This window comes from Pelecanus crispus, chromosome 12 (assembly GCF_030463565.1).
Source record: "Pelecanus crispus isolate bPelCri1 chromosome 12, bPelCri1.pri, whole genome shotgun sequence".
Classification (NCBI taxonomy): Eukaryota; Metazoa; Chordata; class Aves; order Pelecaniformes; family Pelecanidae; genus Pelecanus; species Pelecanus crispus.
Window position 1 is genome coordinate 20,393,417 of NC_134654.1, and position 27,490 is coordinate 20,420,906.

At 39.2% G+C, this 27,490-nt stretch overlaps 1 protein-coding gene across 2 annotated transcripts; it reads right to left on the reverse strand.

Moving 5' to 3' along the window:
• Positions 1-6,442: 6,442 nt before the first annotated feature.
• On the reverse strand, positions 6,443-27,167 carry MFSD11 (major facilitator superfamily domain containing 11). Of its 2 annotated transcripts, none has more exons than XM_075719898.1 (15): positions 26,999-27,167; positions 24,447-24,605; positions 24,065-24,235; positions 22,464-22,519; positions 21,335-21,442; positions 20,831-20,910; positions 20,636-20,732; positions 18,383-18,441; positions 15,929-16,070; positions 15,044-15,084; positions 13,814-13,879; positions 11,652-11,777; positions 10,451-10,625; positions 9,317-9,452; positions 6,443-7,981 (listed from the first exon to the last, which is right to left on the reverse strand). In XM_075719898.1, exons 3-15 carry the CDS (start codon positions 24,158-24,160, stop codon positions 7,814-7,816), a joined length of 1,350 nt encoding a protein of 449 aa, XP_075576013.1. In that variant the 5' UTR covers positions 24,161-24,235; positions 24,447-24,605; positions 26,999-27,167; the 3' UTR covers positions 6,443-7,813. The 2 variants fall into 2 exon arrangements, with proteins under 2 accessions (XP_075576013.1, XP_075576014.1); XM_075719899.1 differs by having other exon boundaries at positions 26,909-27,167.
• Positions 27,168-27,490: the final 323 nt, after the last annotated feature.

Genomic DNA, 27,490 nt, shown 5'->3' on the forward strand with positions numbered 1-27,490 from the left:
CCCAGACAGTTCCCGAGCAGCAATCGCTGCTCCCTGGCCAACCCCCCATACTGAGCATGACGTCATATGGTATGGAATAGCCCTTTGGGCAGTTTGGATCAACTATCCTGGCTGTGCCCCCTCCCAGTTTCTTGTGCGCCTGGCAGAGCATGGGAAGCTGAAAAAGTCCTTGACTAGCATAAGCAGTACTCAGCAACAACTAAAAACATCAGCATGTTATCAACATTCTTCTACTAAATCCAAAACACAGCACTATGCCTGCTACTAGGAAGAAAATTAACTCTATCCCAGCCGAAACCAGGACACACGGCTAGACCAACAAATCAAAGCAATTTATTAAAGCAACAGACACACAGGTTCTTTGGATTACTGGTGATAAATTCACTGACTGCAAGGCACATGCAAATACCAAAGCTTTGGATAACACAGATGCATCAAAAGCCATAAAAGTGACTCTATAGAGGTTTCTAAGTTTCCCAGGGAAGCACTTGGTACAACCAAGTGTTGGATTCTTACCCAAAGGCGTCCCGATCGGGGGGACAAGAGGTTCAGCCCATCGACTGATCCCAGAGGTCAGAGTAGCACGCGATGGTATCTTCCCTAACATCCCCTCTCTCTTAGGCTAATTTATACTATTTTTTACCTTTTAGGTGGAGCTTGAGTGACTCTAGTCATACATACTTTGTTATGATTCGTGTAAAACTTTCTCACTTTGCTTTAAAGGTATAGGCCAGGAAAAATTCAAAGCGCAGGCTCCGTGAGGAGTGGTCACACCTTAGAGGCGGGTAGTTTCTGGGATGGAGGTGTGTTTCGGTATTATAATGATATTATAATGACCAAAGTTTACCAAAAGGACAGCATTTTGTCAAAATCATAACAGTCTGTTGGCCCAGGGTAACAAATATGCAGCTTATCGGTGCCATAGTACCTTCGAGTTCCCGTGTCGCAGAGCGTGGCCGTGGTGCCTCCACACCACTCCACCCTCCAGGCAGCTCCTCTTGGAGCCAGCGCACCAGGTTCCCTGGTGTTGCCGACATCTAAGGTTGCAGGCCTAGGGAACTTTCTGTGGAATAGATTCCTTGCATACCAGCTGCATTCCACCTGGAAAGCTTCTTCAACGCTGTGCCTTTCCTAAAATCGTAAATCTAAGTTTAATGTCTAAGTCACCTCCAGCAATTACTCCACACGGCCCTCCTCTGGACCCGCTCCAGCAGGTCCATGCCCTTCTTGTGCTGAGGGCCCCAGAGCTGGATGCAGTGCTCCAGGTGAGGTCTCACCAGAGCAGAGTAGAGGGGCAGAATCACCTCCCTTGACCTGCTGGCCACGCTGCTTTTGATGCAGCCCAGGACAGGGCTGGCTTTCTGGGCTGCAAGCACACATTGCTGGCTGATGTCCAGCTTTTCACCCACCAGTACCCCCAAGTCCTTCTCCGCAGGGCTGCTCTCAATCCCTTCATCCCCCAGCCTGTACTGATATTGGGGGTTGCCCCATCCCAGGTGCAGGACCTTGCATTTGGCCCTGTTGAACCTCATGAGGTTCACACAAGCCCACCTCTCCAGCTTGTCCAGGTCCCTTTGGATGACATCTTATCCTCCTGGTGTGTCAACCGCACCACTCAGCTTGGTGTCATCTGCAAACTTGCTGAGGGTGCACTCGATCCCACTGTCTATGTCATTGATGAAGATACTAAACAGCACTGGTCCCAGTATGGACCCCTCATCTCTGCAATCATACTCTTTCACATACAACCCAGCCAAATGATAGCCAGCAAAGCTGTTGCCTGCTGCTCCCTCCATGCCCTTTAATCACAGTATGAAGCCAGGGCTGAATCATGCCTTTTAGCCACACAGTTTCTGACTGGACAACAGCCCTCCACATCTACGTTTAATTTTAAATAAACAGAACCCAAATACTCCACAATTCCAATGAATGTTGCGAGTCTTTCAGACACACAGCACTTAGGAGGAAAATATCCAGAGTCGTGGGAAAGGATACTGGAAGAACCCACAAAAAACCCACAAACCACATTAGACACATTCTCCTCTCAACAACGGGGTCAGTTTTCTTAAGATGGGCTCTCAAACAGGACAGGGAAGGCTAGCACTGAAGCAGCCACCCTGATTTCCCCAAGACATTTCACTAGTCTAAGTCATGACTAGAATTAAGTGATTCAAAAGGGCTATTTAGCACTAAACAAACCATTTTCATTTTTCTAAGCAGGCCCTTACAGGTGGCATAAAGCACTTCCGAGATCCATCAGTTAAGACCAGCATGACTATTTAAAACAGTGACAAGAGCAATTCCGGCAACTTAACAAGCATATTAACAAAAACGTTGTCTGTGATTCACTTGTATTTGCATGGCTGTGACCATGAAAACAAATACAGTAAAGAGTCTGGTACACTCACATGAAATCAGCATTTTCATTAGGATAATCATTGTGTGAGCCTGTTCTCAATTATCACCAATAACCCAAAAACACCTTGTATTGAAGTGAAAAAAGTTTCAATCATTTAAATTAGACTTCTGCACAGTGTCAAAATGTAAACAAAAGAGAAAGGATAGCTTGCAGGAGGACATGTCAACAGCTGAAATAACTAAGACAGCAGAGAAAGTATGAAACAAATAGAAATTGAGTCAATGCCAGCAGCAGCTAAATGCCCAAACTCAACTGAACAAAGCACCCCCTTCACATGCCCACTGAGAATTATTCTCAGTTCCAGATTTGCTCTCTATTGCACTTTAAGGATGTTTTTTCCACTCTCTCATTAGTGCTTCTCTGTGGTACTGTCCTGGTTTTGGCTGGGATAGCGTTAATTTTCTTCCTAGTAGCAGGCATAGTGCTGTGTTTTGGATTTAGTAGAAGAATGTTGGTAACATGCTGATGTTTTTAGTTGTTGCTGAGTACTGCTTATGCTAGTCAAGGACTTTTCAGCTTCCCATGCTCTGCCAGGTGCACAAGAAACTGGGAGGGGGCACAGCCAGAATAGTTGATCCAAACTGCCCAAAGGGCTATTCCATACCATATGACGTCATGCTCAGTATAGAAACTGGGGGGGGGGGGGGGTGGCCAGGGAGCAGCGATCGCTGCTCGGGAACTGGCTGGGTATCGGTCGGCAGGTGGTGAGCAATTGCATTGTGCATCACTTGCTTTGTATATTATTATTGTTATTATCATTATTACATTGTTATTATTAGCATTACTATTTTACTTTATTTCAATTATTAAACTGTTCTTATCTCAACCCAGGAGTGTTTCTCACTCTTACTCCTCCGATTCTCTCCCCCATCCCACTGGGGTAGGGGGAGTGAGCAAGCGGCTGCGTGGTGCTTAGTTGCTGGCTGGGGCTAAACCACGACAGGTACTAACACAATCTCTGAAGTTAAACTTATCGAAGCATCATCCTGAATTTATCCATGAAAGCTACAACAGAGAGTGTCTCAGCCTTGCTTCTGAACCAGTGTGGTCACACCAGAATGGTAAGTATCTTGTTAAGCAGCTAACTTCTAAACTTCATCTCCATCTTTAAATTTGCCCATTTTTTAATATTTCTGCCAGCATGTTAGGAGACCTACCAGGGAACATGGAAGACACGGTATTAATTACTGCTGCCATTCAGTTAGCATAAGTGGGGCTACAAGACTTCCAAGGAAAATAGTGGTGTGGATAAAGTCTTGGAAAACGTGTTTAGCTAGAAAAATTAATGGTCATGATTGTAAGATCGTGTCTTAACTAACGTACTTGCACAGTTCAAGCCAAAGTTGAGTACTGTGTCTACTGGCATGTTGAACATAGCAGTTCCTATTTATACTGACAGCAAACAATCATTGCCCTAGAAAACAATCTTTGAGATTCTCTTCATACATGCCTACACTTCAAACAAGAGACAAGCTGCTAGGAAACCTCTGTAGCATTAATTACTGGTACTTAGTCAGGTTGGTGTCCAGGGAACCACGTTCCCCAGCTGAAGTAAACTTGTGGAGTTCCAAGAAAGTCAAATGGAGCTTTCCCAGTCTGGTTAACTGACACATGGTCCTGAATTTATGGTTTTCTACACTTAAATTCTTTTTCCATAAAGTTATACCAGCAAACTCCACCAGGAAGTTCTCTTTCCAGTACAGTTTAAAATGGTCAAAAAATTGGAAGAACTATACCAGCAGAAGACTTCTTGTTTTTAATAACTGTACCACAGGAGGGTTTCTGCTAAGACAGGGACCTCAGTAAGGGTTATGGTGGTGGGATTTTTTGTTTGGTTGGTTTTTTACTTTTTTTTTATATCCAAGTTTAGCTGTATCTGCAGAAATTTATAGATTAGAATTATTTATAAAGAACATTTTATAAATTGTTCTCTTCCTTATCTCAAGCTGCTAACATAGATTGTACCTAATGAAATTAACACAAAAACAGTAAAACCACATCACTTAATTATGAACAAGGTCTACAGCTGTAGAAATTTTATCTTTCCATACATTCATATATCAAAATGAAAACCAACTGGCAAGAGAAAAATATAGATATGCTTATGTGATATGCATTAAAGACTAATTTGTAGCAGCTTCTTTGGCACTCAAATGTCAAGAATATCAGTTTTCATTTCCTCTTTAGCATTTGTTTGAAAAACTTGGGGATGTGATATGTCAAGATATTAAATCCTAGTAACAACCTAAAAGGATAAGAGGGAAAAAAACCCCACACCCAAAAAACCCAAATGAAAGACAGACTTCTTTTCAATAAACCCAAGCAACTTAATGTGTAATTTTGCTTATAAAGATAAAATCCCTAATATAAAACAAACCCACAATACCACAAATACAGCAAAAGCCTTTTTTCAAATCCCACTTAATTCAACAGTAAGCTCCCAATTCAGATTAACCTGAAATTGTTCAAAGGCCAAGGAGGTGAAATGAATGGGGTGCAGTCTCAGGACTGGTATATGCTGATAAAAAGATTAAGAGATGGAATCATAAATGATGTCAGCATTACTATTCTTTATATTGCTATACCAAGAATTTTAACCAGACTAACAATTGTGTGTAGCTGGGTGAATTTTTTACCTCCTGACAAATCAAAGAAATATCAATACGTGAAAAGCAACCATGTGTCATCATCAGCTTGAGTAACTGAGAACTCTCATAAGATCAAATGTCAAAAGCAATACTTAGTAAAAAAAAAAATTGGCTATCCATGATGCAGTTTTGAGAATTTCATAATTTCTTGTAAAACTTGTCACAGAGCAATAATACTTCACTTTAATGACCCAATAAATAGTTCTGAACCGCCTTCTAACATTATCCAATATTGAGTCAGACCAAGCAGAACAGAGAAAAAGAAAAAAAGCAAAGCATCAGATTCACAGAGGTACTGAAAATCCGCAAGTCCTAGTTCATTAGTATCCCTGAAAGTCAGTCTCAAAATGCTTTGTGAAACTACATAAACTTAACTATTTTTTAAATTTCTAATAAAATAGTTGATATAATTCTTATATGGCAGATGAACAACACACAAGTTCATCAGTAAAAGGGATCAATTTAAAAAGCACCCTCATGTAGCCGTAACCTAGCTACAATTAAATGGCATTGTTTTAAAAGCATTTACAAGTTACTCATCACCACAAGACCCAAGAATAATTTCCCCCCCGCCATGTACTGCAAGACAAAATTGTTCCTGGTGAACTTCCAAGTCTTTCATCTCTCATTGATATGTATGTAGGGGAAAACAGGTCCCAGGAAGAGTTCAGAGACAAAAGTCAGTAATTCCCTATCTTAAAAAAAAACAACCCAAACTCATTTTCCCTTTTGGTACTTGGGAGAAAACACAAATGTGTAACAACAAGAGAATTCTAATCACTGGCAGCATCCTATCATCTATACCTTTTACAGTGCTCAGAATATAAAAATAGTATGCTTCAAATCACAGGGTAACAGGAGTTGGTGAGAGAGAGGCATTAGAGTGCTGCTAGTCACATTAATCATATATATATTGATTGAATACAGAATGCTTTTTCAGTTTGTCTGACAAATTGGAATGGCTTCAGTAACCCCTCGCTCAAATGTGTTCTGTCTCATTCTCTTTTACATCACTCATTAAATCTCCTGGGAACACACAAAGGCTTTCTCTCCTGGCTGTCCTCACAGATTTCTTTGCTTGCCAAATGTTCAGGTGCCCTCTCATCCTCCCATTAACACCTTAGTGATCTCACAGCAAAAACCTGCAGTGAATTTAAAAATCCCTTTCTATATGCCTGTAAAATAATCCCTCTCTGCTGTTTTACTGTGCATGAAGAGGGCTATGCTTCATGGGAGTGTGTGTTAACATGCTCTGTGAGAGCAAAAGCGACAGCAAGTGTCACAAGAGATACCATACCCCCTCACAGAGTTTACCTCGGGTACACCTATGTACTTGTAACACGCAGGATCTCCTGACACATAAGTCGACTTTTTTTTTTTACTTGTCTTTAAAGATAAGACATTAACATTCTGACTGTGCATAAAAAAAAAGGTTGGCAAATGGTACTTTTCTAAAAATAGCTACATAGTGGAGTGTCTAAAAACACCTTCTCAGTGTTCCATACCTGCTCTTGGTTGCATCTTGTTTGCCCAGCAGACACACATAACTGCAGGTAATACAGAGTCATGTAGACAGATAAAAATCAAGGTGAGTTGCATTCACTGCCTGTATGATATCATCTATAACAGTTTTGGATTAAAACTTAGTTACTATGCTAGTATCCTTGTTTTCACATTTGGCAGAATAAGATTACAGTACAGTCTTCCCAAAATATACTGAATGAAACCACTTACGTCAAGCATTTCAGGTATTTTTAGACTACGCAGTAGAACAAACACTGCAAGATTATTCTTACAGTTCACATTCTGAGTCAATTTGTACTTTAAAAAGTTATGTCTTAGACAATGCTCCCATTACAGATTATGATGAAAATTTCATTGAACTCAAAAGAACTATTTGGGAATCTGGGAGGGGAGCCATGTCTTATGGTCCTTCATATAGCATTACCCTGAGAAAGTTTCAGCAGCTATGCCAACACAATTCAATTCTGAGATGATGAACCAAGAGACTGTTTTCAATTATCAGTACTTCACAGATCTCAGGATCACATCCTTAAGATGGCTAAGGGTAACTTCTTCAATTTCTTGTAAAATCTTTCATGTCACACTATAACCTGATCCACTTTCTTCAAAAATAAAAAAAAGCATCTGATAAAATTTAAGCACATGAAGTAGATTAATAAACAAATGGTTGGGAAACAAGGAACTAGGTGATACTGAATAAGGCAGTATTTCCCACAGAAATACTTCTACATACCTAATTGTTGAAAAAGTCAATGACAAATTGATTTCTCAGTTGTGCAGACACTCTCTGCAATATCATGTACCTTATAAAAATATCACTCATTCAATACAAGAATTCAAGTGTCTGCAGAACTAGAATATAGGAAAAATAATTTAAGGGGAAAAACCAGAACTAATTTTGTAGTGAAGTTAGGCAATTACATTTTGAAAGGTATGTCTCAGGACAGAATTGTTCAATACATAGATCTCTACATTTCCTTCCATTTCTAATACCAGATTTTTATGAACATGCATACCACACTCAGTTGATTAAAGCAAAAAAGCCTTTTGGATTTAGCGTTTTTTTCCTCCCGTGTTTCACATTCAGTTAGACTGATGGTGATTTAGCAGTAGCTTCCTCCATCTTGACCTCTGCAGCAACTTGATTTTTCACCTTCTCGCATCACTTCACAATAGATGTCCCTGTGTGCTTCCTTATGTTAGACGAGGCACGGTATCTAGATCAAATGCTGCTGTAGTCCGAGCCACGGGCAACAAGAGCTGCTGCTGCTTCCCACTCCACTGTAAAGAAGGTAATCGTTCCAAAGAAGCCCACAACCACCATGATCAGGAGTTGCCATTGCAGAAGGAAGTAGTTGCTGTAGAAATATGCAACTGCAGCACAGATGGACTGAGAGAAAACACACAATGTAAAAACATTATCAGTGGAGATATCCAGGGTAGTATTACTATAAAAGGATCAAACTGACATATGCAGTTTAATATGCAACTCTCAGTAGTATGCTTCTGTACAAGATATATAGTCTTAAAACTTCATTATACCCCAACATATGTCTTGATGTGATATACAGCAGATTTAGTTTTTACTTGTTATTTAAATGTGTTCACTGCAGAAAGTGAACATAAAACTCAAAAGTGTTTGTAGCATCTCACAAGTGCAGTTCTCTGGTATTTGAAAACAGTTTGTCTAGAAACGACACTGCCAAGGCTTTAAGACAAAATCCAGAAAACTATTTCTAGTTTTACAGCATCACAAACTATTCTATATCAAAATAGCTAGAGGCTTTGACAAGTGTTGCTTACTTGCAATCTATCATTTTTAAAGGTAAAGTTTTCATTAGAGCTCATATAAAGAATCTTTATATTCCGTGTCTATCTCCAATTCTTACGTATCACTGAGAAGGATATAAAGATGGAGCAGTGCACAAGGAAAAAAAAAAATATACACCTTTTTGAAGCAAGCAGCTGTCATCTTTTAAACTAGACACATCCTGACCCCTGCTCCCAGCACTAGCTTGCTATTAGTGTGACCATGCATGAACAGTTTCAAAACTTTGCACCACTGTTTTTCTACCGACACCTGTGATCAACACAGATCTTGATCTGGAAAGTTCAGTACCAAACAAGATTAATGCCTGTGAGTGAAGCAATCTATCCAAAACACAGCAGTCACATTCACATTGTATGAAGACTTTTCATCAAGTCTCCAGCTAGCATAGATGCATTTATTTTGGCATTCTGACAACTCAAGGACAGATAAACATTACTTAATTCTTCTTTTGTCTGCATAGCCACCTGATGATTCCTAGTGATATGGTACAACATCCACAAACTCTTCAACTACTATTTAAACAACTTGTTTCCTTTTAACTCACACCCCTCTGTCAAAGATTTCTTTGAGTAAATAAATTTGGTAAATGATTATTTAAATAAAGCCCAAGTCTGGTTAATTGTACTAACCTTTTGACTTAAACTACAATTCCCAACACTTCTAACTTCCCTCAAAACTTGTAAGTAATAGCAGTTTGATTATATTATCACACCAAGCTATACAATCAAGCTACTCCTACCTAAAAACTTCTTTCTCTCCTGTGAAAGATAAAAAAACAGGCTGAAATCCTTTGCAGAAACAACATAATACTTCTCAGCTCATTAAAAAACCCAGCCCAGTATTTCAACAACATTCCAACAGTCACACTTTTGAAAAGGCTGTGTCATGTAATACCTGAACAAACTTAAAGATGGCAAAGGCAGGAGCACTGTCTTCTGAATACAGGAATCCTAAAATACTGAGGAGCTGGGTGTTAAAGCAGCTGTCCCCGAGGCCCAACAGAAAGCTGCAGAATATGGCCACCTCTTTGCTGAAGGAGAAAGTGAATCAAATTTAAAAGGCATTCGTTCGAACAGCCTACACGTCTATAAGCTATTTTTGGCAGACTTATTTGAAAAGTGAGAATGGAAGAAAGGTACCAAACTTTAATTTCACTGGAAAAGAACTGGAAAGGCTTGTTTAATCAGATTTTAATTTCTTGAATGCTAAGACTTCTGTTACTGTTACCTGCGGTCAATTCTGCACTGAATTAAAACCACTAGAAGAACTCAGTTTGGTGCTTGGAGCCACAAAACCCACAAGGCAGTGATTAAAAGCTGAGACACACATGGCGAGTTCATAAAAGCTGCAGGAATATTAGAGAAATACCAATTCATTTTGCAGAAAAATACTCCAGTTAAATAAAGAATAGCCACCAGCACAGGCACAAATGCTTATAATTGCAAGTTAGCAGCTGTGTCTGCACAAACTGACACCACTGTATTTTCACACAACTTGGCAAAAATACACCCCAAAAGAAAGTTGAAATGATCAGATAAGAAAGCTCCCTAAATTCTTCCCCTAACACCGAGTGGTATAAGTGACAGGCATAGCATGGCTCCAGTTAGATCAAATGCACTTTGACAATGAGCATTCAAAGACTTTGGAAACCAGTGCAAGAGTGCAAGGCTGGTGCTCCCCTGCTGTAGTAAAACCGAGCCCAACGCTGATTTAAAATAAACTGAATTCCTGACACCTAGTACAATAGTTGCTGGTCTCACTATTGTACTAGATGTCAGGAATGTCAGTTCTCAAGTAACAGAATTGCTACCAAACATCCTCATGCTTTTTATTCTTATGCCATTTAAATTCCTAAATTGGGTGCACACTGGGAGAATATCTACCTTTAATAACAACAGAATTCCTGAGAGCCCTTTCTATGGAGTTAGTCACTACACAGAAAAGCAGCTTCAAGGAGTTTTTTATTAGAGGAACGTGTTCTTTATATGTATCTTGAGTTATACCAGCCACAGGAAAAAGTTTACATACCTTGGAATCATATAAGCAACATCATCTGTTCCTTCCATAGGAGCAATTGGGGCATCATTTGGCATGTTGAAAAAAATTAAATAAAAGGCTATGAAATGGACAACGATGCCTAGCATCACAACAGGGTTCCTACCAAAGCGATTATTCTTGCTCAGTAAACCGAAGATTCCTCCACCTGTACGTGTTGAAAAGAGTGGATAATTAAATCAGAACTGCAGATATAAAGAACAGAACCAAACTTAAAATACTGGGGGGAGGGAAGCTGAAAACTTAGATTATAAACTTCCCCATATTGGATAACTGAAAGATTGAAAGACATGAAAAAAGTCCCAAGGAGTTTGCCAGATCTGCCAGCCCCATTTGCCAGATGGCATAACCTTTGGGTTGCTAGAGATGTCTGGGAAATGCGGGCAGGAGATTTAGCAGATGATTGCCAATGAAGACACTTAACCTTTTTTGCAAGTATTTTCCCAGCAGCAACTGCTTCCTCCAGTATTGCAACAGTACTAAGTGAAACCGGATGGCCTTGTGCTTAGCTCTTTTAATTGCAAAAACATGCATCTCTATGGATCCAAGCTGCTAGTGAACAAAGACAGTGGGGTTTTTTTTGTTGTTGTTGTTTTTGAAATACTGCAGTACTTGAGTTTAAGCAAAAAAAAGAAATTATTTAATGAACATCACCTGTATTCAATTTTATTCAAATAACAGATCTCATTTAACACAAGCTAACTTTTTTAAAAAGATAAATCTTCAGTGTAATACTTTTTTAATGAATTTAAAACAATTACATCACTTAAAAAATAATAAAAATGTAAACAGAATACTATTTAAAAACAGAATATCAAAATACTGAAAATTCCCTAATAACATTGTAGCCTAATGCTTCTCATTCTAAGTCTTACGTATTTCTTTGCACTAACCCAAAAAGAACGCAAAATCTTAGGATTCATAATCATCAGTATTTCACATCCTAGTCCACGTTCACTTTGCATGGTGTAGTGTATAATTATACACTACAATAGGGAACAGTGCAATAGGGAACCACGTTGACAACTTTATTTCTAATATTTCATTTTTTGTTTACATAATCATTGCTGGAAGCTTGAAAGACACTAATCAGTTAAATAAAAAAAAAACCAAACATTTTGAGCAACTGCATCTTAATCCTTTTTTCTCTATAAGGTAGTAAGTTTAGACTCACCTAAAATTTCTCCAACACCAATAAAAATGCCAGAGAGACCAATAAGGCTTTTCTCTTCACTGCCAAACCTATTCACAGCACCAATACATGTTCCATATACTCCAGAAAAGAACGTTAATTCCAAACCTTTGAAAGAAACCAAACAAAACTGATAGACGAACTATCATGAAAGTTATAAAAAAATTTTTATGTCTAAAGGCTGTTTTTCCCTAAAGTATCTTTCACATATATTTGAGGTATGCGTAATAGAAGCAAGCAGGGAATTTTAAACTATATAATTATGATATTCTCCTATGCCAGTTTACAAAAACTATATTAGAAAAAACAGTGTCACTAATTAGTGTCACATGCACTTAGGTTCAGTACTGCTTCTGTTGACACAATCCCTATATATAGTGTATATTTCTACTTTTCAAGAACTCTGGAATTTCATTGAAATGAAAACTGCCATGTGAAATAACACTTAAAGTAACTGAAGAAATAAAGCACAATTTCAGCATAAGATTTCCCCCCGCCCATGTTATGGCATTCTTAAGAAAGTCCCTGCATCCCCAAATACCAATAAGGAGCCAAGATACCTAAAACAGACTGCTGCTTTTCTATACATAAAGAACTAAAATTGAGAAAGAACAACTGTTATTTAAAACGCTCCGTTCTTTCTATGGCCATTACTGTGAGGAAAGGTAGCATAGCTGAGTCCAACTAGCATGACTATAAGCAAGCAGTGTAAAAATATCAGTTTCTTAATAAAAAGTATATTTAAAACACTGCAAACTTATGATTAAACAAATTAAAACAGTTCAAAAATAAAACTGTTTCTAATTCACCTGCTTTGTCTTTTGCTATTGCAAAAACATGGTACACCATATCCTGGTCTAGCAGTAGCAGGCTACCTAACACGGTATATGAACCACATATACCCCTCAAAAAGGGTTGAACTTTGAGTATTCTTAACAACCCGACCATTAATTTTGGAAAGAAAAGCTTTTGTTGGCCTTTACAGTATTTTATATTTGCCTACATAAAGTGGCAATGTTGGCCAAGAGCCACCAGATGGCAGCAGCTATTTTTGCCAAGCTGGACTGATTTTTTTTCTGCTACCTTTAAGATCAAATTGCAGATTAATCAGACAAAACCTGACTGACTCCCTTCCCTTGTTATCTTGCTTCACATTCCTATTGCACTGAACATTTAAGAGGAATTCAAGTTAGTTAATCTGGGTTAACACAACACTGAAAATGCTGTGAAGTAGTGGTTGGTACAAACTGACTTCATAGCTACTATTGCTATTTCTCTACTAGAAGCTGACTGCAAACTTTGGCAGATGTTATGGCACTGTTTACAGTTTGTTCGCATCCAAGTCTTTCTTTTCACCTACAAGAGCTAACAACAACTTTTCATAACAGTGACTCAGAGCTGAGGTTCTGAAAATGTATCTATTCTTCCTAAAACTTGGTCATGAACACAACCACATCTGAAGCCAAACAAGGAGCAAGAAACCCCTCAAAAATCCATTAAGGGGTCCCAGTAACATTTTGAACATTTTTAGTATTTTTGTGGAAGAATCACTTTAGTGTATGGCAAAAATAAATGTATTTTTATTTTACAACTCATACCTTGGTCTAATAATGGCAGACCAGGTTTAACTGAAGTTGCTAAAAAGAAAGAGAGCTCTTGCCACAGCAAATACTAGTGACAAAAAATAGTTGAAAATGGCTAAACTTTTTCCCAATATAACCAAGACTAAAATGAAGACTGAGAGTAATATCCGACACCTCAATGGAGGGGACACTGAAAAGTGTATTCTACAAAAATAGTTTGAATTCAAATACAGTGCAATTGCATTAAACAATCACAACCTATTGATAGGATAATGCCAAATCACATAAAAACCAGCTATGTACATTTTGCCTAACCCTCAATTTGCGTGACTCAGAATGGTACTGAACCAACCATCTGTCAGTATTTGCAGATTTAGGCACACCCCTCCTCCCATACAGAAACACTTTCCAGAACACAAAAATGTCGTGACTGGTTCAAAGTTAATTGAAATATTCAAGTAATGTTTGCAGAGATACGGAATTGCAATCCTGCTCCGGAGTTAAAATTCCAAACAATACCCTGACACTGCTACATGGTTATACACTCTGCTTGCTTCATACCTGTGTAGGCTGTTGTAACACTGAGAAGCAGAATCTCTTTGGTGAAGCTCAGCTTTATAGATTTCTCTGTAAAGACATTATAACAGAAATTAATATAACTGATAACACTATTAAGACAATCTACACTTTCTTTTGCTCTTTGCAAAAATAGGTTAAAATTATGCAAACTGTGACTTTATTACAGTAAACGGAGTGCTAAACAAACCAACCCTGATTTGTCCTTTGAAAGAAGTGCTGTTATCTGAAATCCTTTTTTGTAGGAAATGTAAGAGGGGAAATATTAAAGAAGGGATACACAGTTTTCAATTAGCAGACAATTTTCTGCTCACTGTACTTTGGTACTCTCTCTCAGTTCATGGCGGTTGTCTCCTAAAAGGATAATTAAATTCTCAGTGAGGATCACCACGCTTTCAAAACAAACTTAACAAGTCACAGGCAGACCACATCAAACTTCAATGGAAACTGCAGATGCTCCAGTTCAAAATTGTTGTTTTTACCTGGTATCATTTCATGACAAAATAAAACAACTTATAAAAACTTCTTTATCTTGTTATGTTACTGAATTAAAAAAAAAAACAAAAAACAAAAAAACACTTTCATGCACTAGCTTTCCCAAGTGGTCACCTGTTCTTTTTGAGTTCATCTATATAAGGAAGCTGTTGTAAAGTAGCTTGGATCCGAAACTACATCAAGGGAGTACCCCTCCAAATTTCTCCTGGCCTATACTAGTATGTAATTGAAGTGAAGTCTACTTCACTTTCTTTGCTTGCAGTCAAGCTTGGTTTGTATGGTATTGTCACCTGAAAGGAGCACTTCTGAAGCGCAGACAGCCTGCTCACACCAATCACACATCAATGATAATTTGCCCACACGTTAGGTCAGTGCTTCCTAAGCTTTTCCAGTTCCAAGCCCCATTTTGGCTAGGCTCAAAATCACAAATGCTCACATAGACAACTATCAGGCTCAAAACTCATCAGTCCTGTGTCCCTATGTGAACTGTCATCTCTGGTCTGAAAACCATTGCCATCTGGCAGTCATTTGTACAAGCAGACCACCCCAAAGGTCTGTATTTGAAGTGGAATAACTGGAATGTATTCTTAAAACCTTATTTGTTCACAAGTTTTTGTTCCAAGTGATTTGTACATGATCACATTATCAGCAAAATCATGGAAAGCTGTAAAGGATATGCCAGTATTTTTTGAAGCAACTCTTACATGAAAGAGTACTTACTGAAGGCAGCCACTGCTCTTGTCATTTTGTTTTGTGCAGACCTGGGTAAATAAATGACTTGGTCAAAATGGAAAAGGAATAACCACACTGTATCACTATGCTGGAAGGCAGCTTAATTTTTCAAATTTTCTGTACATTCTCTAGCTAGTACTATATACTGGAATAACACTAATACATTATTAAAGGTTTTGGAGAATCTAAACTACTAACCACAAAATTTATTTGCTTTCTGCACTAGTGAACACCGTTCAAAAATTAACCTGCTTAACAGAATCTTTCCTCTGAGCTTTTTAGCTTTGAACATATTTTCACTGCATACTTACTGATGTTTTTCTAACATTTTCATTTTTCTTTAAATAAAGCAAAAATATTTAAACTGATGCCTCAGGCAAAACTGTACTGAATCTATCTATCTGTGTACCTATGCATTTCTGATGTATTTATCAGGGTGGCATGTAGATATTTAGGGAAGATATGAAAAACATGTTTCATTACATAAAAGATAACTTTAAAAAAGGGAGTAATTTCTGCTTATTCCAGCCTATGAACTGTGCTGATGAGGGCAAGACAGACTATGAAAGTCAGATACGTGTTTAACAATAATCAGTGGAGAAGAGAGGCAAAAGGTATCTTCCAAAAGGCACTTACTTATTAATGGAAAAACTTAATGTGCACTACTGCACTCCACCCTTGAATATATGTCATATAAAGAACATTAATTCTCATTTGTTAAAGTACAGACATTTCTAAATCTGTAAATTCTACAGGTTGTTCATAACATTCATATTTCCAGTGTAGAGGGGAAAGTGAATGCACAATGTTCCGTTGTGGAGCAGGAGCACAAACAAGTATATGTGACAACATGTTATTGCCATAAGCACTTACGAGCTGTCCCCTGGGATTTCATTAGCAGAACCTTCCTCCCCTGGAGTTTTTGTGTCCTCTTGTTTCCTAATCAGAAAGAACAGAACTGTGCCCACAAGACTGATAACAGTCAGAGCAATGAAGACAGTTCTGCGATCACTCTCTGTGGAAAAACAAGGAAGAGTCATAACTAGATGTGCAAGAGCAATTCAAACTGATTCAGCTACCTTCAAAGAACTAATACAGACATACCACCTAACAGTGTTTAAAATGCATACTAATTTTCTAACTTACCTTCCACATGGAGCAAAAGGTACCCAGCTGCTGGCAAATTCCTGTCTCAGTTTTATGATGCTAATAAAATATCGGCATATAAAAGAGTGTCACTTGCATTTTCTGCCATGCAAAGGCTATGACCAAGGAGGAGCCAATTAATAAAGGAAGTGCATAAATTTCTAGCAGAAGCAAGCACATCTTTCAAGACTTATGTAATTCAGAGTGGGCACAGCAAAGTACCCCAAAACCCTTCAGAGTTCTAAAAAAAGCTCTTTACCAGCATCAGAAATATTAGCACTGTAACATCATAAACCAGTAGGCTTGTAAACTACAAAGGCCTTAAAACCACTGAAACCTAACTGACACAGCGTACAGTGTGCAGCTGGAGGAAGGTAATTGCTGCCCTATGCACGAGCTCTGCTGCCCTAACCAACTTGTTTGGCACGGGAAAGTCCGTAATACAGAAGTCATTCCCATTTACAAATACTAAGCAGAAAAAAAAAAAGCCAAGAAACAGCTAATAGTTGTGACCGAACTAGTGTATGAATCTGAAGATATTGCCTACATTTGTATTTACTTTAGCTTAAAGGCAAACATAAAATTGTTCTATATCAATTAAAAATAATGTGTATGATTACAGATCAAAAAGAGAATATGTGCTTCACCTTGAAATACCTGTAAAATTTTCATTTAGGTAGTAAAAGGAAGGAAGAATTGATTTTTTAACACTGTCAGATCTTCTGATACCAACATTTTTTAATAAAGAGGAGTCTCAAGACATTTAAAGATGGGGAGGGAGATGTAACATCAGAAGTCCCTCATAGTTAATTGCTCTATTCTGTGGTTAGAAAGAGCAATGAAGTTTAGAACGCACAGAATTTCAGGCCCACCAGATTCAAAGTCTTTCCAATACTTTCAATAACATTTAAGCCTTTGTGTTAAAGATGAGGGAATGTGGGAGCTGACCTTTAAAAATTAACCTGTGCTGTGCTACCAAGCCAATGTCTGTGGGGAACCTGAGAAGACAGCTCTAACAGAGACACGAAGTGAACTATTCATCTCAACGTGGCAGTATTTCTGAAGCCTGGTAATTATCATTTAAAAATCAACATCTTATTCCTGATTGACTACAGCAGAAGTATCCTCATTTTTAAAATGCTAAAAGAATTGACCATTCCAGTAGATATTTTGCTTTAACACTACAATAAAGAAAACTCTCACAGTCATTAAATTACAATCAACCCTATTTATTTACAAAAATCTGGTTTTCTAGCAATACTCAGGTTTTATAATTAAAGTCTTACATTTTGCTCTATTTTCACCATTGCCATTTTCTTAGCTGATACCATCCCACCTTGCCTTGCTTACTTAAGTAGAAATCTCCGCTTTAAAACCAATGAGTCTCAACCACTATTCAGTTTCTTAAGAATATTAAGTTTACCATTCTCTCTCCTGGTCTTTAGTAGTCTAGCACAACACCAAACCAAAAAACCTATAGTATTAATTACAATCCCATTAGGAAGTTAGTCTTCATAAACTATGCCAAGAAAGGAAGACTGAATTCTTTACACGCTCTTCCAGCAATGCTGCCAGTTTAAGCAACAGCAGCCCACTCTCAGTCCAGCTGCACATCTCATCCTCTTGCCTGGCTGCTGCTTTGTGCCAGCACAATGATTAGTGCAGCCATGAAGTGAAATGGGATGGTTTTCCTTCCTTTTCCTTTATTTCATAGGTTAATCAGTCTCCAATCTGATTTAGAAGGACAGTCTCCACCAGGAGCTTACTTTGGAACAGGACAGCATGTATATTAAACATACAGCCATTCCAGAACACCTTTCTCCCAAAATATGTGTATTTTAGCATAAGCGTGTCTGCACAGCAGAAATCCCAGAGTAGCTATTGTGGAAAACCTTATTCTAAAGCATTCTGAAGAATTTTATAGACAATATCCTAAAAGAAGGTACTCAAAGTGCATTGCATGCAGGAAAGCAACATACGTAATACAAGGGCTGTGAATACCACAGAACACTGAATCAAAACTATAGTCCAAAAATAGAGTCTCTCTCACAATAAATTTGGAAAAAAAAAATGTCTACTATTGTGTAAGTTCCTTGCCACTGTCCAGTTCATCATTTCGTCTGTTTATTCATGCTACCATATTTTAAAGGATGGCCTCCCATATAAACAAGCAATACCCACCTGATATGCGAGTTTTTCCTTGCCAAGCGAAGTATATATAGAGGTTTCCAAAAAACAAGCTGTAAACAAAAAGGACAACAAAGGTGAACAGCACTTTTTGTGGTAAGATTAAGGTTGTAGCATCACAGTAATATTATTCCATGCAAAAAAATAGTACTGTGCAATTGTGAAAGAAATAAAGACACTAGTCACTCACTCTCCATGCAAACTGCTTATGCTGTACAAAACTTCAAACACAGTAGAGGATCCTTCCCCATAATGCTGGCTATCAAGACACAAGACAAAAATGAGGAAATCTGCATCTAAGTTGCCTCTCTCTCTAATTTTGGAAGGGTATAGGCTATAAAGCTGACATATTTATGGAGATGATTTTGTAATACTTCCTTAGGAGAGTCATGTGTCTTTTCTGAAGTATTGCCCCAGCGATGCTAAATTGGTTGTTAACAGTTCAAGGGAAATGCTGTGTTCCTACCTACAGTTTCCCAAAATACAGTAATTCTGAATGAAAAGTGATTTGAAACAGCCTTAGAGTCACATTTCCTAATGTAAAGCCATGCATTTTACTCGCTGTAAAACACATGATTAATTGGGTTTGTGGAAACTGCTACTCTGATAACATACCATATGTTAATTCTGGAACCTGAAACTTAAGGAACACAAGAAGTATGCCACTGGTTCAGACTGATGTTCTACTAATTCTGCCCCCACAGCAGCATTAGCAATGCCTTCTAGTGCAAGCTCACCAGCCTAAGCACTTTCTGCGATCCATTCCCCTCATTATCTCCCAATATCCAGAATTACTGTATTAGGGGTGGTAAAAGGTATCTCTCTTCAGGAACCATTTGTGGACCTGTTGCCAATGAAGTTGTTCGATCCCTTTTTGATCTTGCTGACACCATCTAACCCTACACCTTCCTGTGGCAGCGAGCCCTAAAAGTTTAATCACCCATTGTATAAAGAAGCACTTGATCAGCTTCAAACCAATCCTCATCTAGTTTCACCAAGTGACCTCAGTTCTAGTACAGCAGCATTCGGTGAGCAACAGTTCTACATTCAACTCACCTGCTGCCTTCATGTTTTAGTAACCCATCAGTATAATCCTCCTCAGACACTTTTTCTCCAAAGGAAGGAGTCCTAGCCTTTCTAGTCTCTCCAAGTCAGCAGCTATACCTTCTTGGGTATTTTTGTTATTTTTCCCTGTACCCTAATTACATTACACTCTCCCAAGAGGCATAAACCATATCCACACAAAATACTCAACAGCAGCAACACAGCGTCCACTACCTTGTTCGCACTGCCTTTCTCGATGCCAAACCTTTTGTTGACTTTTTTGGTTGTTGCAGCGCTTGAAGCTTAATATCAGAGAACTATCAACAAGATCTCTTTTCTGACTTCTGACTGCCAGGTCCAACTTTACTATCTGCACTTCAACTTGTCAGCAAGCAGCAAGGTCTGGCTGCTCCCTCAGGGAAGGGGGGTTAAGCGTCAAGGGGGATAACACATCCAGCAGAGAAGGTTCCTTGTCAGCTAGAGCCCAGCCTCACAGTACTCAAGCAAGGCAAGCAGGGCAGAGCAAAAGACTGTAGGCAGGGTCAACCAAGAGTCCAGACCATCATACAAGTTCGTGTTGATGAGGTCAAGCTGGGAAGTCAGTCTACAGGCCAGAGTCAGGTCATTACCACACAGGTCCACAGCGACAAGGCAGAACAAAGCCAATATAGGAAGTCAGTCTGTTGGACTGGGGTCTAGACCACCAGGACCCACAGCCAGGCATGGGCACAACTATGGCTCAGCTAGAGACCAATACTCATCCAAAGCAGCTCCAGAGGAACTGGAGGCCCAGGGCTGAGTTTAAATGGGGCTCCTGGGCCCATGGGCAGATGGGAAGGGTGTGGTGGAGGTCCCAGGTGAGGTTGTTCAGGGCCATTAGGGCTTATTAGTGCACTCAGGATCCTGACACAAATTAGCACAGCCCTCCACAATCAACAAGATTTCTGTTACATATGTCAAATGCTCCCCTAACAGACATTTATCTTTTTAGCATGTTGAGAGCAGAGGCTTGCAATATGTAACTTTCATTTGTTGTTCTGTAATGCACAATAGCAATAGAAATGTGGCTTCCAGCCTTCCCTCCCACTTCACTGACTGCAAGGTACCAGTACAGTATTTTTAGATGCAGTCTCCCACTTATCAAAGAATGTAAAAAGTAGAATGTGTACACAACAAAAAAAAAGATTAACAAATAAAGCTCACCTGGACTGTAAGAGTGCCCAAAATACTCCACTGTTCCTTCCAATGGTGTTTTCATCAGAATTTACAGTCAAGCAATTTCCCTGTGCTGTCCAGAGTACTGAAATATACAGAATATATTGCTCAGGAAATAAAAACATTTTAGAGGTATATTCAAATGTAGGAAAGAATAGTAAGCAGGGTAAGAAAAATGCTTACCAGCAGCTGCAATGCCAATAAAAACAGAAGCAGTGTAGAAAGCCCATGTAGCAGGCTGGATAAAAACTGCAATGTATAGGCTAGAATAGAACAGATCAGTTTATTGAATATAGACTTAACGTGAACAATGCTCTTTAACAATCAGATCTCTCACTTGGCTTCTTCTAAATCAGCTACTCTCTCTTAAGTGACATTGGAAAATAGTTCAAGTCACATGAAAAAAGGTAATCTTTTTACTCCACTAAGCATGTGGAATTTTGTTCATATAGTCATTAATCTGAGACTACAACCTGAACTCCACAGTCAGCAACGTCTGGAAATGCGGTAGAAAAAATACACTCTGTTTCCAGTAGGCTGAAGTACTCTGCAGTTACACTTCTACTAATACAGAGAGTTGCCTGCCTTAGCCAGTACAATTTCATGTATGGCATGGTAGCCTTAGGTGTGAAAAAATGGAAAAAAGATTTCAAAGGAAGCAGACAAAAATTCCAAATTAATACTTACCTATAAAATATGCCACTTACAACCATGGAGAGTTGAGGTCCTAGTATTGCAACCACTGAAGGTGATATAAGATTTGATGCAGAGAATACTCCATAAATAATGGACATGCTACATAAATAAACACCAAAGATGATTAAGTACTTAAAAGATAGGGTATAAGTGCAACTGATTTAAGAACGTTCAGTCAACTCCAAAGTATCAAGTTAAGTACAAACGTAACTTAAGTAACTACGTAACTTTCATGGTCAAACATTTCCTTCCTTTCTTCTGTTACCTTCACCCATTGCACTCTATATGAGAATATAGGAGTGTACAGTGTTTCTTGGATTGCTGAATAGAGTCCCAAACTATTGCAGGCAAGCACATCTTGTAACATACAACATGCATTTGTCAAAATGCACCTTAACAACAGTTACTGTATTTTGTGCCTAGTACTTCTAGAGGAGGATGTTCCAGAACCTCATTTGTCTATCAGTGACATTTTCATTTTCTGCCAAATACACCAGAGAAATTGTATAGGTATATTTTGTGCCAGTTGTATTTTTAGTTTAAATTAAGACAGTAAACCCTTCCAAGCAGCAACCATGTTTTCCCGTATGACAGCTTAATTTGGCATACAAAAAGTCCCTGATCATGCTTGGCAAGCTTGGCTATGCCAGTGCAATAAACAAACAGAATGGCTTTTCATGGCTTTGCTTCTTGTCTTTCTGACTGCTCCTTTCACACTTACGTTGCAGTATTTCCTGGAAGTTGATCCACACTAGCCTATACAAACACACAGAGGTGTACAAGGGCAAACCACGAAGGCCTTAGTTAGCAGTTTTATTTATTTTAAAAAACTTCCACATTCTTTATCTCCTAAGATAAAATGCTGAGAATGTGATGACTGTATGGTGTTTTTTCTCCCTACAAAGAAAACATGCAAAACAGATATGTAGTTCAACTAGAAATAATTCAGAGTAGAACTAGAGTGAATGTGAGAAGACTATGTTTTAAACTGCTTTAAGTATGTTATTAAATTGTGAAGTCAGCAGAAGATTACAATCTCTTGAGAGTATATCTCTACCAGATGGAATTATAACTAGCTTCACCCTGCAAGGAACAAAGTAGTAAGATCTGTGTAAATTACCTTGTGTAGCCACTGCCATGAAAATCTGTGCTGTTTAAATTTGTGATAACAGTTTGCTGTGAGGAAAAAAATAATATGTTATAGTATATGTTAGAATATATCTTGTAGTCTAGGAACGCTTGCATCAGTTTGAAGTCAGTATTAAATATTAGAATTAATCATTAATAGACTCTACAAAGTACTTAAAATAATTTAAAGTGTTAATTACATCTCACAACACCTCCACAATGAAGGTGGAGGAATATTTGGCAGGGAAGCATCTATGTTTGAAGCAGTATTTAGTACTTTAGGATTATAACATGACTTTAAAATAGTTCACAAAACTTCTGTTTCACAAAACACCTCTCTTAGGTAGATATGTATGACTATCTTAATTTAAAAAGTGGGGAAAAAAAGAAGAAGTTTCAAAATATTCTTAATTTGACCTAACAATGAGCTTCTGATAAGTTTCCGTTCTTTTCAATTTCCCGTTATTTCCCTGTTCCTTTTTTTTTCCCTTGAATCAGCTTTAGTGATCATGAGACCATGTAATTAGTTGGACTGGCAGGCAGATCTCATTGAAAGTCACTTGTAATGACTTTGATGACAATAAATTACATGATTGCATGATCACTAGGTCCAATTCAGTTAGGCACTGTGAATTCATTACAGCACTTCTAAGATCACTGGGCTGTACTCATGTACAGTACCACACTGCGCTATGACTTTTACAAAAACTATCCTAAGTAGTTATTTCTGTAATGCAGTGAAGGACATTTATATGTCCGAACCCAGAAAAGATTCTTCCTGCATACAAGAAAAGAGAAGCTGTAAGACCTCTACGCTCAAGAGGTATGTTGAAATCTAACTGTCTTTCAGGCATATAAGTAATATTGAAAGCAATGCCAACAACTCAGTAAGTTAGAGGATCTGGGCTAAGTATTTCAGTAGCAGGATTCTAAAAATTTAAGTAGTAAGAGTACAGTCTGCTTTTAATAGTAAATTTGGATTATGTTATGCCCAATTTTGCTTCAGCACACAGAGATACATGATACTAAAGCAGTAAATTACTTATTCAGATGGAAAGTGACTTGGCAGTTCTAGCAATTGTGGAAGTCTAACTACTTGTCAGATGTTATACTCCCCCTCAATGTCGAGTCAGTTAGAACAGAAAAACATATTAAATTAGGAAAAACACTCTAGGAAAAACTAGGGGCACGGTTAATAATAACAACTTAGGCAAATATTTTGAAAGGGACTATATAGAATAATCAGAAATATGTAGGGTCCAACATAATTCAATTGTTAAATATTGCAAGTGTCAAAACAGACGCTATTTTAAAGTCAAACAATTGATAGGATTCATTAATTTTCTACTTTCTAAGCAATCAGGCACACTTACGTATGTAGCTATGCTATCTTGAAGAAATAAACTGCTTTATTATCCAGTTAACCAACTTAATCTAGTTAACACTAAACTAAAAGAAAGTAGACAAAATGTCAAGGTGTCTTGCACATTAGAAAATCCCAAGTAAAGCAACTCTTACATTAGAGCACACGAAAGACAAGAAAAGATGAATAACTATGACAGAAATGTGGTATGTTTTGAAATTCACACCTACCGCAATATTTCCACATGTTTGGAAAGCAGTGAATATAAACATAAATGAGACTCCCAAAATAATTATGTTGAAAAGTTTTTTTGATTCAGGAGACATTTTGTGTTTTCTTGCCAAGTCCTCAGCTTCAGTCTGGAAAGATTCTATTTTCTTTTAAAAGTTTCCTCTTAACCTCTGTTAAAAACAAACAAGCAAGAAGAATAAAACAAAAAAGAAAGCTTCAAAAATGACAATTACTTAGAGCTACTTATCAGCTGCTAGGACATAACTATCAATTAATCAAGAGATCTGGTGACGCTCTTAAATAATGTACAGCAAAATCAGTAACTCAAAAAAAACAAAGATAAAGGTCTGGTAAAAAGGTAAAGATCAAGATTCTCTCTACCTTTTCCCATGAAGCTAACAGAGCAGACTGCAGCATGTTACTTCTTCATGACATCTCTTTCCCCAAAATGAAGCCGTTTTCCAGACACCAAGATAGTTAATCAGCTCAGTTTCTTGCATTGTTCTAGATCAGAATTCCGGTCCGAAGGCTTTAAATCACCTGATGAAGGAAAGATGAGACATTCATACACGCCAGTCATTTCCACGCATGTTGGACAGGAAATAAGGAACATTTCACAATCTGGATCAGCTGACCCAGCCTCGAAAGCCCTTGTGCACCATGGGAAATGAAGTTTTATCAAGGTACACTTTTTCTACTTGAAAGGGTAGAAATCTCCAACCCTTAAAATAAAAAAGATTTGTAGTAGTTTTTAAGAATTATAACTCCATCCACTAAGAAAAACCCAGCAAGATAAAAAAAAGTCTTAGAAAGCTGTCTAAGAAAATTGTGTAATTAGCTGAATTCAAACACACACGCAGTCATTCCAAAAGGAAAAAGTTTCCCACCTGGGAGAAACTAAGTATCGCGGTGCTGCCAACACACATGCTCTACACAGTGCTTCTGCCTTTCATTGTCTCAGTGACTCAGGAAAGTCTTCATAATCTTTCACTGCTTTGTCTCAAGGAATAACATTCGGTTTCAGTAATTACATAGCCTTTGTATTTTATTTCACAGTATTTCTAAATCATAAAATTACAATCAATTGATCTTTAAGTTTTTAAGATCTCTATTAAAGAGTCAGCAAAACTGAAAGAGGATCACACATCTTGTATCAACTGAACGGCTGCTTTTTACTGTTACTAACCCATGTCTATCCTGCTGGGCCTCCAAGTCAGGATTGGAGTATTCAGCTAAATCAGCTCCACTTAACTGATAGCCAAAGAGGAAGGAAAAGAACTACAGAATTTATTGAACTGAATCATCAAATTTTACCTCTGCTACCTACAGTAAAGGACTTAAATAAAATCCATATCCCAGGTATTGTTACATATTTAACTCTTTTTTAATCCCTGAGCTGCATTTTCTAAAAATGTAGATTGATTGATTTTTTTACTTGTGGAAGAAATCAGTATGACTATTCAGAGGCTGCTTTACAAAGATCCAATTAGAATATCAAGGTGGATTTTTTTAACAGAAGCAAAGTCCTCTTCTTCTTTTTCTATATTATGAATTTACAGTGACAGATTTTTAAGATCCTCTAGGCACTGTGTCCCCCTCACACCGTCTTCCCCTTGTGCCAGCATAAGCATTCATCTAGCTGCAGAGCAAACCGGGCAGGTGTGCTGGACCAATTCTTTTGGCAGCAGCTGGTATTGATTTGAAGTGACTGTGAAACTAGTGAAACGGGAATCCCCCCCACCCCGTCATTTTAGGGAAATCATTGTAAAGATAAAATTTCTCCTTAGAGAAAGGGTTTCAGCAGATTAATCAGAAAAGTTTTAATCAAAATCCTCTGGGGAAAAAATAATGAACACTATAGCACAAAGCAAGACTGAATGTGCAGTACTAGTTTATTTAAGTCTTTTGTAGCAGGAAACAAACAATTGCTTCTAGGTTTGTATTGATGTCATTGCTTGTTTTTATACTTTTTCAGTGGAAAAAATATTAAACATAATTACAGTAAGAATAAGGATTTTAATTCTAATACTGAATTTTCTTTCTCATATCAATACTGTCATTAAACAGATCAGTAGAGAACTGTCTCTTCTTTGTTTCTATTTTTTTTTAGCATAGTGTTACAGAACAGATGGGTAGAAACATTTATCACTGTTGTAAAATGAGAACTAGGTATTATAGTTCATACTCGGAGTTTAGGCATTTTATTCAGTGCCTGAAATGACAGGGCAACAACTTTTGGGGTAGGGGACAGCTTCTGCCAAATTCCCTAGACAGAACTCAGGGGATCTGCTTGTCATCCTCACACAAGGGCTGTGCTAATTCTCATCCTTGTTCCGATTTTACCACGCACGCTGCCAAAGCACGAACTTGCACAGAGCGCTGTGTGTAAAGGCAGATTTCTGAGGTTTCCCAGCTCGGCCCACAGCTCGCTCTCAGGCACCGATGCAGCCGGGGGAGCTCGCTCGCCTTGCCGGCAGCGTGCGGGCAGGGATCTGCCCCACAGCACCTACGCTGCGCAGCCAAGGCACCACAGCGCGCATCCATCGCGGCGCGTCCAGAGCTGCGCGGACCGAGGCGGCTTCGCCCAGCACCGCTACCGGCAGGAGGGGAAGGAGCCCGCGGAGCGCCCACGCCAGCCTGCCAGGCCGCCTCACGACGGCAACCGCAGCGCACAACCGGCTGCGGCGGGAGCAGGAAGGGCACGGAGCTCCAACTGCCCCGGAGGAAGCGCCCTCGCAGCGGCCCGAGCCGAGAGCCTCCACCCGCCTGCCCTCGCAGCTCTCTCTCCTCCGCGTCCGCCATTTTAAACCGTCACCTCCCCGCCCGCGCGAGAGGCGCTTCACCTCGTTAACGCTTTTTTTTCACGCGGCGGGCTTTTCGCGCCCCTCCTCCCCCTAGCAAAGACAGGCCTCGCCTTATTTCCGTTTTTTTACCGTTTTCAGCACACATTGTTCAAAATTTCCCCGCCTCCGCCGAGTCCTTCCGGGTCACGGCGGAGCCCCCTTAACGGTCACTTTCAACGGCAGGCGAGTTATTAATTTAGAAGACGATTTTCCGTGCGCCCCCCAAGGCCGCCTCCGGGATCCGCGGCCGGTAAGGAGAAAAAAGAAAGAGAAGGCCGCGCTCGGGGAGGCGGGCGCCGGGCGCGGGGCGGGCGGGGCAGCGCGCGCCGGGCGGCGCTTTCGCTTCCGGGTCGCCGTCGGCCATTTTGTGGCGTTAACTAGGCGCGCGCGGGCGGCGCCCCGCTCATTTCCTCGCAGCAGCGGGCAGGGGCGGCCGTTGCTCTCGCTTCGTCTCCGCTCCGGCCTCAGGCCGTCTCCCCTCCGGACCCGAGGTGGGTGCCTGCGCCTCCCTCTCCGCTGAGGACCCTACGGCCTTCCCCTATGCCCTGCAGCTCCCCTCCTTTCTGGACTCTGCTGGGCCGC